The 12,500-nt window shown below is 32.8% G+C and overlaps 1 protein-coding gene across 3 annotated transcripts in view; it reads right to left on the reverse strand.

Annotated features, from left to right (window-relative positions):
- The window catches only part of sema3b (sema domain, immunoglobulin domain (Ig), short basic domain, secreted, (semaphorin) 3B), a 49,712-nt gene that overhangs the window by 32,748 nt on the left and 4,464 nt on the right, over positions 1–12,500 (reverse strand). For all 3 annotated transcript variants that reach the window (XM_061985520.2, XM_061985518.2, XM_061985519.2), the window contains exon 2: positions 1,381–1,660. In XM_061985520.2, the coding sequence (XP_061841504.2) occupies positions 1,381–1,540 (160 nt within the window). In that variant the 5' untranslated portion in view covers positions 1,541–1,660. The remainder of the gene's footprint in view (positions 1–1,380; positions 1,661–12,500) is intronic.

A 12,500-nucleotide genomic window follows, 5' to 3' on the forward strand; every position in this document is an offset into this window, starting at 1 on the left:
ATGAATTAAAAGTAAAAAAAGTCATATAAGTTTAAATAATACATTTAAAAATGATCAATTTTAAAATAGTCATAATATTACAAGATATGGGTATGAATTTAAAATGATTAAGACATAAGATTCAATCATGAATTAAAAAACAAAAAGTCATATTACAAGATTTTAGTACAAATAAAAAAATCACAAGATTCAAGTATTGATTAAAAAATAAAAATGTCATATTACAAGATTTAAGTATGACTTTAAAATAATCTAATATTTATGAATTTAAAAATAAAAAGTCATGATATAAGATTCAACTATAAAAATAAAAACGTCATAATATTACAAGATTTAAGTATGAATTTAAAATTAAAAAGTCATAAAATTGTAAAATGTCATAAATAAAAAAATAAAAAAGTTTTATTACTACAATATTTAAGTATGAATTTAAAAACAAAAAGTCATTAAATAAGATTTAAATATAAAAATGTCATATTACAAGATTTAAGTATGAATTTAAAAATAAAAAGTTATAAAAATGTAAGATTTGATTATAAATTTAAAAATTAAAAGTCTTAATATTACAAAATTTAAGTAAGAATTTAAAAACATTAGATCTAATTATTCATTAAAAGATCACTAAACAAGATTTAAGTATGAATTTAAAAATAAAAAGTCATAAAATTGTAAGATTTCATTATAAATTTAAAAATTAAAAGTCTTAATACTACAAAATTTAAGTATGAAATTAAAAAATCATAAGGTTTAATTATTCATAAAAAAATTCATATTACAAGATTTAAGTATGAATTTAAAAATAAAGTCCTAAAATTGTGAGATTTCAATATACATTTAAAAAGAAAAATTCATAATATTACAAGATTTAAGTATGAATTTAAAAATAAAGTCCTAAAATTGTGAGATTTCAATATACATTTAAAAAGAAAAAGTCTTAATATTACAAAATTTAAGTATGAACTTAAAACAATCATCAGATTTAATTATTCATTAAAAAAATTGTAATATTACAATATTTAAGTATGAATTTAAAAATAAAAAGTCATAAAATCATAAGATTTGATTATAAATTTAAAAATAAAAAGTCTTAATATTACAAAATATAAGTATGAATTTAAAAACAAAAAGTCATAATATAAGATTCAAATATAAAAATGTCATATTACAAGATTTAAGTATAGATATATTTTTTTAATTTATCTATTGCAAGATTCAAATAGAAACACAAGAAGAAAATGTCATATTTAAATATAAGTGAATTTAAAAAAAAAGGCAAGTATTTATCATATGTTGTATTTTGTAGCAAATATAAGATGAATATGCAGTTTTTGGTGGCGTCACATGGACAGGAAGTTGTTCATAAAAAGGTTTCCTTCTTACCTTTGAAGGAGAGTTTCATGCGTGGCGAGGAGGAAGGCGAGGACGAAGAGCGTGTGACCGTGCTTGATGATGATGATGAAGATGATGATGATGAAGAGGCCGCCAAGCCCAGAAGGAAGAGCGAGCTGCAGGTGACCATCATGGCCGCCGTCATCATCATCCTGGCTGCCTCAGGTCAGTAATGGTCGATGTTTGGATCAGACCACGCCCATGCAAACTGTCGGGTCTGAAGGTCCAGTTTTTCTTTTCTCTCACCTCCCAGACCACATGAGAGAGTCACCTGAAGTAGAAGACACACAAGTAGCAATGGTTTGACCCGGGAACAGATCATTTCCACACAGAAACACGTGTAAAAAGTCAAAGTTGAACAACACAAACCTTCTTTTTTGGAATACAACTTCAACTTTTTTTATTTTCTCAGGGATTTTTAAAAAATTCTTATTTTTTGTGAAGAAATTTTTACTTTTTGATAAAAAAAAAAAAAAAGAAGTAATTAATACAAATCAAGAAAAAAATAAAATTTTCAAGAAGATTTTCTTGAAAAAAACAAAAATTTTCGGAGAAATAAAAGTGACAAGCAAAAAGTGGTTCTTTTTTCTATATATTCTTTTTTTTCTGAGAAATGTGATTAGATTTTGTGAAGGAAATGATCAGAGATAAATGTATTAGGAACAAATCACTTTTAGTTTTACAAAAAGTAAAATTTGTTTACTAATCTTGTAATATTATGACTTAAATGTATACTTAAATATTGTAATAATAGGACTTTTATTTTTTAAATTATACTGAAATCTTGTAATATTATAACTTTTGTCTTAAAATGTATGTTGTAATCCTGCAATATTAGGACTTTTATTTTTTTAATTATATATAAATCTTGTAATATTATAACTTTTATCTTAAAATGTTCCTTCCTCCCTACATTTTTACTTTAAATCTTGTAATATTATGATTTTTATTTTAGAAATTATACTTTAGTCTTGTAATAACTTTTATCTTAAAAAATATATAGTAATCTTGTAATATTGTGACTTTTTTTCTTGTTAAATGTATACTTTAATCTTGTAATATTATAACTTTTATCTTAAAATTTATATTGTAATCCTGTAATATTAAGACTTTTCCTTTAAATCTTTTTAGATGACGCTTTTCTTCCTAAATTTATACCTAAATATTGTAAAATTATTTGTAGTTTTAAAATTATACTTAAATCTTGTAATATAACTTTTATTTTAAAAATGATATTCTAATTTTGTAATATTATGACCTTTTTCTTCCTAAATGTATACTTAAATCTTGCAATAATGATTTTTATTTTTAAAATTATACTTTAATCTTGTAATATTAATACTTTTTAATTATACTTGAATCTTGTAATATGACTTTTTTCTTCTAAAATCGATACTTTAATTTTGTAATATTAAGATATTTATTTTTAAAATAATAATTTAATCTTTTAATATTACAACCTTTATTTTTAAACTCACTTTATTCTTGTAATATTATAACTTTTTTATTCTTCAATTCATACCTATACCTTGCAACATTAGGACTCTTTTTATTTGAAAATAATATACTGTATATATATTATTATATATATATTTTTTATTCTTATACGTATATTTAAATATTGTAATATAATGCCTTTTTTATCATATATATATGTATATGTATATATATATTAGGGCTGCAACAACTAATTGATTAAATTGATTAAAATCGATTATAAAAATAGTTGGTGATTCATTTAGTCATCGATTCGTTGGATCTATGCTATGCGCATGCGCAGAGGCAATTATTATTATTATCATTATTTTTATTTTGTATTTTTTTAATAAACCTTTAAACTGCAACATGTACAAACAGCTGATAAACAATAATCCAAATAAGTATGGTGCCAGTATGCTGTTTTTTTTCCATAAAATACTGGAAAGGATAGAAATGTAGTTTGTCTCTTTTATCCGATTATTAATCGATTAATCGAAGTAATAATCGACAGATTAATCGATTATCAAATTAATCGTTAGTTGCAGCCCTAATATATATATATATATATATATATATATATGCTGTGTATATATATATATTTATATACTGTATATACTTACATCTTGTAATATTATGACTTTTTATTAAAATAAATATATCTTGTAACATGACATTTTTCTTTCTAAATTTCTACTTAAATCTCGTACAATTATGACATTTTTATTTAAAAAAAAATGTTTTACTCAAATCTTGTCGCATTACAACTTGTTTCTTCGTCAACGTATCCTTAAATCTTGTAATATTATTTTAAGACAAAACAAACATACTTAAGTCTTGTCAAATGTGTCACTAAACAAATGACTTGAATTGTGCACAAAAGCTCTTTAGTTGTATTCTTGGCTGAGAATAAAGTCGTACTTCACAAAACAGGAGCTCACTTGTTACTTGGGCCAATGAAAGTGTGGTGAACAACTTTAACAAGCTCTATTGTACACTCTCTCACACACACACACACACACACAATAATGTCTTTAATGAGCAACGTGTCATTTATGACGTGACTGAGTCACACAGAACAGGAGTAAAGATGCAAAACACTAACCTATTTATTATTAACCATCTGGAATGGACTTTAATGTCTTTAAGTTGAAGTGGAGTGATAATTGTGTGGTCTAAATAATTCATGAAGTTAATATCACAACGCAGTAAGTTGAATGACATGGACACGTTTGTTACTGGATACTTTCTAATGCTGCCTTGGAGACTTTGTATGTGTGAGTACTATGCAACTATAACTATTTGATACTATTGACAAATGTCACTTGTTACATATGGCTAGCTTGTGTGCTATTGTATGCTAAGCTGTTGTGTAGCTTCTAGCTCCTAGTAGCATATAGCCTAGTATGTTTACCTTTTGTATATAACTTTAGTAAAATAGAAGAAATTGAGGGCTTTTTGGAGGACATTTAGATGTTAACTTTGCACAACTAAACACTGCAGGACTGCTTGTATCGCACATGATATCACACACAAGTAAACGCACTGCTGGACTGCTTGTATCGCACATGATTTCACATACTTAAACACACTGCAGGACTGCTTGTATCACACATGATATCACACACAAGTAAACACACTACAGGACTGCTTGTATCACACATGATATCACACACAAGTAAACATGCTGCAGGACTGCTTGTATCACACATGATATCACACACAAGTAAACACGCTGCAGGACTGCTTGTATTGCACATGATATCACACACAAGTAAACACGTTGCAGCACTGCTTGTATCACACATGATATCACACACAAGTAAACACGCTGCAAAACTGCTTGTATCGCACATGATATCACACACAAGTAAACACGCTGTAGGACTGTTTTTGTATCGCACTTGATATCACACACATGTAAACACACTGCAGGTCTGCTTGTATCACACATGATATCACACAAGTAAATGCACTGCAGGACTGCTTGTATTGCACATGATATCACATGCAAGTAAACACGCTGCAGGACTGCCTGTATCGCACATGATATCACACACAAGTAAACATGCTGCAGGACTGCTTGTACCGCACATGATATCACACACAAGTCAACACGCTGCATGACTGCTTGTATCACACATGATATCACACACAAGTAAACACGCTGCAGGACTGTTTTTGTATCGCACTTGATATCACATACTAGTAAACACACTGCAGGTCTGCTTATATCGCACATGATATCACACACAAGTAAACACACTGCAGGACTGCTTGTATCGCACATAATATCACACACAAGTAAACACAGTGCAGGACTGCTTGTCTCACACATGATATCACACACAAGTAAACAGTGCAGGACTGCTTGTATCGCACTTGATATTACACTGCAGCAGGACATCTTGTATCAAAGACATATTTCCCACTCATTTCCTGGAAAAGCAGCTTGCACGCTAATCGCTAGCTGGCATTGTGAGAATCGTGTCTAATAGTGAATCGATTCTGAATGGAATGGTCAGCACAGGAATGGGAATGGGAATGGGAGTGGTGAGGTGAGGTGAGGTGTCTAAAGAGTCACCCTGCACTACAACACACACGAGAAGACATGCTAGAGCTCTTGAAAGTAAACAGGAGTGGGTGTGTTGATCCAAATATCGACCATAACGATACCAAGTGTAGAACCAATACTACAGTTTGTTTTATTATCACAAAATGGTGTTGTTTCTTTCATGTTTGTGTTATTGTTGACAAACCACACACACTGTAGCTTCTATTATCACTTCTATAATATATTGTGATATCAACATAAACATAAACATAAATACACAACTCTAATGACTTGTATGTTGCACAAGGAGCAAACTGCTTAGTCAGCATTACTAGACGGGTGCAGAGGGATCAAAGGTGTGTTGTACCTGCCGCACATTTAACCAGACTTTCACCGCAAACATCCTCCTGACTTTGGTCCATAATACACTCCATCCATACATTGCACACACATGTCCGTCTAGGCGGCTATGAATAATGAGGCCATTGAGGCAGGGACACAAAAGAGCTTTTATAAGCAGCATACCTGGCACACACACACGCACACACACTGCACAATGGTTTCCTCCCTGCACCACAACTCTCACAGTGCACAAAAGCAGTTGTGTTCAACTCTGCATGTCCAATTTTTGAAAAGAAGCATCAACTTGCTGCTGGACAGGACTGAGGAAGTGATTATGGCGTGCAGAATGCTCCATTGTGTGTGTGTGTGTGTGTGTGTGTGTGTGTGTGTGTGTGTGTGTGTGTGTGTGTGTGTGTGTGTGTGTGTGTGTGTGTGTGTGTGTGTGTATACTTTGCGTAAAGACACAACACCCACTTGCACACTTTTCATCGTGCCCAAGAGTCGGACTCGACTGTCAGCTGCTATTAAGGAGCCACAAGTTACATGGTGTGTGTGTGTGTGTGTGTGTGTGTGTGTGTGTGTGTGTGTGTGTGTGTGTGTGTGTGTGCGTGTGTGTGTGCGTGTGTGTGTGCGTGTGTGTGTGCGTGTGCGCGCGCGCCGCTAAGTGCTGGGTGAGAAGAGCACACACACACACACACACACTGCGTGTTGGTGCTGCTGACACTTGAATTGAGTTCAGTTTGAAAAGACAGCAGCAGAATGCCAAGAAGCAGCAGATTAAGAAAAAGAAAGAAAATAAAGGACAGTATACTCAGAAAAGTGGGCGGGGTCAAGGCATCCTATCACAAAATTGTTTTTAAAAAAAGTGCCGGCATGCAAAAGCAGGGGCGGTTCCCTGGGTTTTATTATATCATATTATAATATTAATGTATGTTATATTATATACAGGGTTATGTATATTAGAAGCCCCAAACCAGTGAAGTTGGCACGTTGTGTAAATGGTAAATAAAAACAGAATACAAACCCTGTTTCCATATGAGTTGGGAAATTGTGTTGGATGTAAATATAAACGGAATACAATGATTTGCAAATCCTTTTCAACCCATATTCAGTTGAATGCACTACAAAGACAAGATATTTGATGTTCAAACTGATAAACGTTTTTTTTTGCAAATAATAATTAACTTTAGAATTTGATGCCAGCAACACGTGACAAAGAAGTTGGGAAAGGTGGCAATAAATACTGATAAAGTTGAAGAATGCTCATCAAACACTTATTTGGAACATACCACAGGTGAATAAGCAAATTGGGAACAGGTGGGTGCCATGATTGGGTATAAAAGTAGATTCCATGAAATGCTCAGTCATTCACATACAAGGATGGGGCGAGGGTCACCACTTTGTCAACAAATGCGTGAGCAAAATGTTGAACAGTTTAAGAAAAACCTTTCTCAACCAGCTATTGCAAGGAATTTAGGGATTTCACCATCTATGGTCCGCAATATCATCAAAGGGTTCAGAGAATCTGGAGAAATCACTGCACGTAAGCAGCTAAGCCCGTGACCTTCGATCCCTCAGGCTGTACTGCATCAACAAGCGACATCGGTGTGTAAAGGATATCACCACATGGGCAGGAACACTTCAGAAACCCACTGTCAGTAACTACAGTTGGTCGCTACATCTGTAAGTGCAAGTTAAAACTCTCCTATGCAAGGCAAAAAACGTTTCTCAACAACACCCAGAAACGCCGTTGGCTTAGCTTGGCCTGAGCTCATCTATGATGGACTGATACAAAGTGGAAAAGTGTTCTGTGGTCTGACGAGTCCACATTTCAAATTGTTTTTAGAAACTGTGGACGTCGTGTCCTCCAGACCAAAGAGAAAAACCATTCGGATTGTTATAGGCGCAAAGTTGAAAAGCCAGCATCTGTGATGGTATGGGGGTGTATTAGTGCCCAAGACATGGGTAACTTACACATCTGTGAAGGCGCCATTAATGCTGAAAGGTACATACAGGTTTTGGAGCAACATATGTTGCCATCCAAGCAACGTTACCATGGACGCCCCTGCTTATTTCAGCAAGACAATGCCAAGCCACGTGTTACATCAACATGGCTTCGTAGTAAAAGAGTGCGGGTACTAGACTGGCCTGCCTGTAGTCCAGACCTGTCTCCCATTGAAAATGTGTGGCGCATTATGAAGCCTAAAATACCACAACGGAGACCCCCGGACTGTTGAACAACTTAAGCTGTACATCAAGCAAGAATGGGAAAGAATTCCACCTGAGAAGCTTAAAAAATGTATCTCCTCAGTTCTCAAATGTTTACTCAGTGTTGTTAAAAGGAAAGGCCATCTCAAGTTATCATTACGTATATGTATTGTTGCATTTAAACAACTGTATTGTTGATAATAAAGGTAAATTATTGGTATTGTTCATTATCAATAGCGCTATTTCTATTGGTATTTGTATTGATCCATTTGTAGTGTAATAATGCTCATTGTCATTTCTGTATTATTTTTTATTTTTCGCTAACTGCTTATTTGCTATTACTTTTACCATCATATTTGTACATGTCATATTTGCTGATGTTGCTCTATTGTTGTTGTTGTTGTTGTTTGCTGTTGTTGTTTTAGTCTCTCTGTCTAATCCCCCTCTTGTCCCCACAATTTCCCCCTCTGTCTTCTTTTTTTTTCTCTTTCTATCCCCTCCTGCTCCGGCCCGGCTGCACTAAATGATAATATAAATACATTTAATAAAGTCAAATACAAATAAGGCAACAAGAGAAGTATCCTACACTTCTCTTTTGTAAAGTAAATCTGAACAGCCGACATGGGCATCTACATCAACTATATGATTTGCCTGAGAAGCTGGACAGGACAAAAAAAAAAAAAAAAAAAAAAAAAAGGAAAGGCCATGTAACACAGTGGTGAACATGCCCTTTCCCAACTACTTTGGCACGTGTTGCAGCCATGAAATTCTAAGTGAATTATTATTTGCAAAAAAAAATTAAGTTTATGAGTTTGAACATCAAATATCTTGTCTTTGTAGTGCATTCAATTGAATATGGGTTGAAAAGATTTGCAAATCATTGTATTCCGTTTATATTTACATCTAACACAATTTCCCAACTCATATGGAAACGGGGTTTGTACTATGATTTGCAAATCTTTTTCAACTTCTATTCAATTGAATAGACTGCAAAGACAAGATATTTAATGTTCCAACTGAGAAACTTTGTTATTTTTTTTGCAAATATTAGCTCATTTGGAATTTGATGCCTGCAACATGTTTCAAAAAAGCTGGCTCAAGTGGCAAAAAAGACTGAGAAAGTTGAGGAATGCTCATCAAACACTTATTTGGAACATCCCACAGGTGAACAGGCTAATTGGAAACAGGTGGGTGCCATGATTGGGTATAAAAGCAGCTTCCATGAAATGCTCAGTCATTCACAAACAAGGATGGGGCAAGGGTCACCACTTTGTCAACAAATGCGTGAGCAAATTGTCCAACAGTTTAAGAACAATGTTTCTTAACCAGCTATTGCAATGAATTTAGGGATTTCACCATCTACGGTCCGTAATATCATCAAAAGGTTCATAGAATCTGGAGAAATCACTGCACGTAAAAGGCAAGGCTGAAAACCAACATTGAATGCCCGTGACCTTGGATCCCTCAGGCGGTAATGCATCACAAAGCGACATCAGTGTGTAATGGATATCACCACATGGGCTCAGGAACACTTCAGAAAACCACTGTCAGTAACTACAGTTTGTCGCTACATCTGTAAGTGCAAGTTAAAACTCTACTATGCAAAGCCAAAGCCATTTATCAACAACACCCAGAAAAGCTTTGCTGGGCCTGAGCTCATTTGAGATGGACCGATGCAAAGTGGAAAATTGTTCTGTGGTCTGACGAGTCCACATTTCAAATAGTTTTTGGAAACTAAGAAATGTTGTGTTCTCCGGACCTAAAAGGAAAAGAACCATCCGGATTGTTCCAGGCGCAAAGTTGAAAAGCCAGCATCTGTGATGGTATGGGGGTGTATTAGTGCCCAAGGCATGGGTAACTTACACATCTGTGAAGGCACCATTAATGCTGAAAGGTACATACAGTTTTTGGAGCAACATACATGTATGCTGCCATCCAAGCAACGTTATCATGGACGCCCCTGCTTATTTCAGCAAGACAATGGCAAGCCACGTGTTACAACAGCGTGGCTTCATAGTAAAAGAATGCGGGTACTATACTGGCCTGCCTGTAGTCCAGACATGTCTCCCATTGAACATGTATGGCACATTATGAAGCCTAAAATACCAGAACGGAGATCCCAGACTGTTGAACAACTTAAGCTGTACATCAAGCAAGAATGGGAAAGAATTCCACTTCAAAAATGTGTCTCCTCAGTTACCAAACGTTTACTGAGTGTTGTTAAAAGGAAAGGCCATGTAACACAGTGGTGAACATGCCCCTGTGACTGCTTTTTTGCAATGTGTTGCTGCCATTCAATTCTAAGTTAATGATTATTTGCATTCAATTGAATATAAGTAGAAAATGATTTGCAAATCATTGTCTTCTGTTTTTATTTACCATCTACACAACGTGCCAACTTCACTGGTTTTGGCTTTTGTATTTTATATATTATTATTGTATATTATATCTTATAGTATTACTGTATATTATATCATATTTTATTACTGTATATTATATCATATATTATTACTGTATATTATATTAATACTGTATATTATTGTATATCATATTATAATATGATTGTATATTCCATCTTATTATATCATTACAGTACATTATATTATATCATATATTATTACTGTATATTATATCTTATTATATTACTGTATATTATATTGTTGCTGTATATTATATATATCATAATATATTATTACTGTATAGTATATTATATATTGTATTAATACTGTATATCATATATTTTTACTCCATTATATTACTGCACATTATGTTGTCATATTGATACTGTAAATTATATTATTACTGTATATTATATAATATATTATTACTGTATATTACATCATATATTATAACTGTATATGATATCATATATTATTACTGTATATTATATATATATCATAATATTTAACTGCATGTGAGCTGGCTGCAGAATACACTCAATAACTTGTTTCCAAATCACTCCTAGCAAGGTAGTGATCATTGTTTTTTTTTTATTGTTTTTTTTAAACACAAGTATTTCAAAATGGGGGCTTTCATTCATTCACTTTCATTAAGTCATATACATTACATTCATTCATTTCCATTCATTCATTCACGTTTATTCATATACTTTTGTATCATTCATTCCAATCCATTCATTCATATTCATTCACATTTATTCATACACTTTTTCATATTTATTTATTAATTTATAGTCATTCATTAAATCCCTTTAATTCATATGTATTCATATCTACTCATTCATGTATTCATATTAATTCACAATCATTCATATGAATTCCCTTCCTTTCATTCATTCCCATTTGTTCATTCATATCCATTAATTTATTCACATTATTTAATTTATTCACTTGCATTCATTCATATCAATTCATTTATTCACATACTTGCATTCATATCCATTCCCATTCATGTCCAACCATTATTCACATTCATCTTTCAAATTCATTCACATTCATTCATATATATTCACATTTATTAAAATCCATTCATTAATTCACATTTGTTTACTCACATTCATTCATATATATTCACATTCATTAAATACATTCATTAATTCATTCATTCACATTAATTTACTCATATTCATTCATATATATTCACATTCATTAATGCATTCACTCATCCATGCACATTAATGTACTCACACTCATTCATATATATACACACTTATGAAAATCAATTCATTAATTCACATTAATTCGTTCATTCACATTCATTTATTCATATACATTCACATTCATTCATTTACATGCGTTAATTCACATTCACTAAAATCCATTCATTGATTCACATTCATTCATTCATATTGAGTCACAATCATTCATATGTATTCACATTCATTTATATGCATTCATTCATTTCCATCCTTGCATTCATTCACTTTACATTCATTCAGCAGAGCATCACGCCCGACCACAACATCAAGGCTGGCTTCCTGGTTGCTAAAACATGTTAGCGACAGCTCGCTCACCATCACCCCCTGCTCGGTGTGGCGAGTCAGAGTACTGCAAGAGGTTTTGCCTTTTCTCTGTTTCACTGTGGGACTATGAAGCATAGACATCTTATAAGTAGACGCTGCATTGGCTGCTGTGACGCGAGAAATTCGGCCGCCATCTTGAAGTGGTGATGAGCAGCCTAAACTGACAGTTGACAGGTAGAAAACAAAGATGGTGTTCAGCGTTTTCCTGCTCAAATGAGCGGACTGTTGAAAATAGGAATCGGGGGATTACTTTTCACAAGTAAGATTTAACATTAACGTACTATTGGTTGTATTTTGTGAAAAGAATATTACCACATAGTTGAGAAGGAGCAAAGATCTTCAGTAGTACTGATTATGATTAGGGATGTCCGATAATGGCTTTTTGCCGATATCCGATATTGTCCAACTCTTTAATTACCGATACCGATATCAACCGATATATACAGTCGTGGAATTAACACATTATTATGCCTAATTTGGACAACCAGGTATGGTGAAGATAAGGTACATTTAAAAAAATTTATAAAATAAGATAAATAAATTAAAAAC

The sequence above is a fragment of the Nerophis lumbriciformis genome, linkage group LG23, assembly GCF_033978685.3.
Source record: "Nerophis lumbriciformis linkage group LG23, RoL_Nlum_v2.1, whole genome shotgun sequence".
Taxonomy (NCBI): Eukaryota; Metazoa; Chordata; class Actinopteri; order Syngnathiformes; family Syngnathidae; genus Nerophis; species Nerophis lumbriciformis.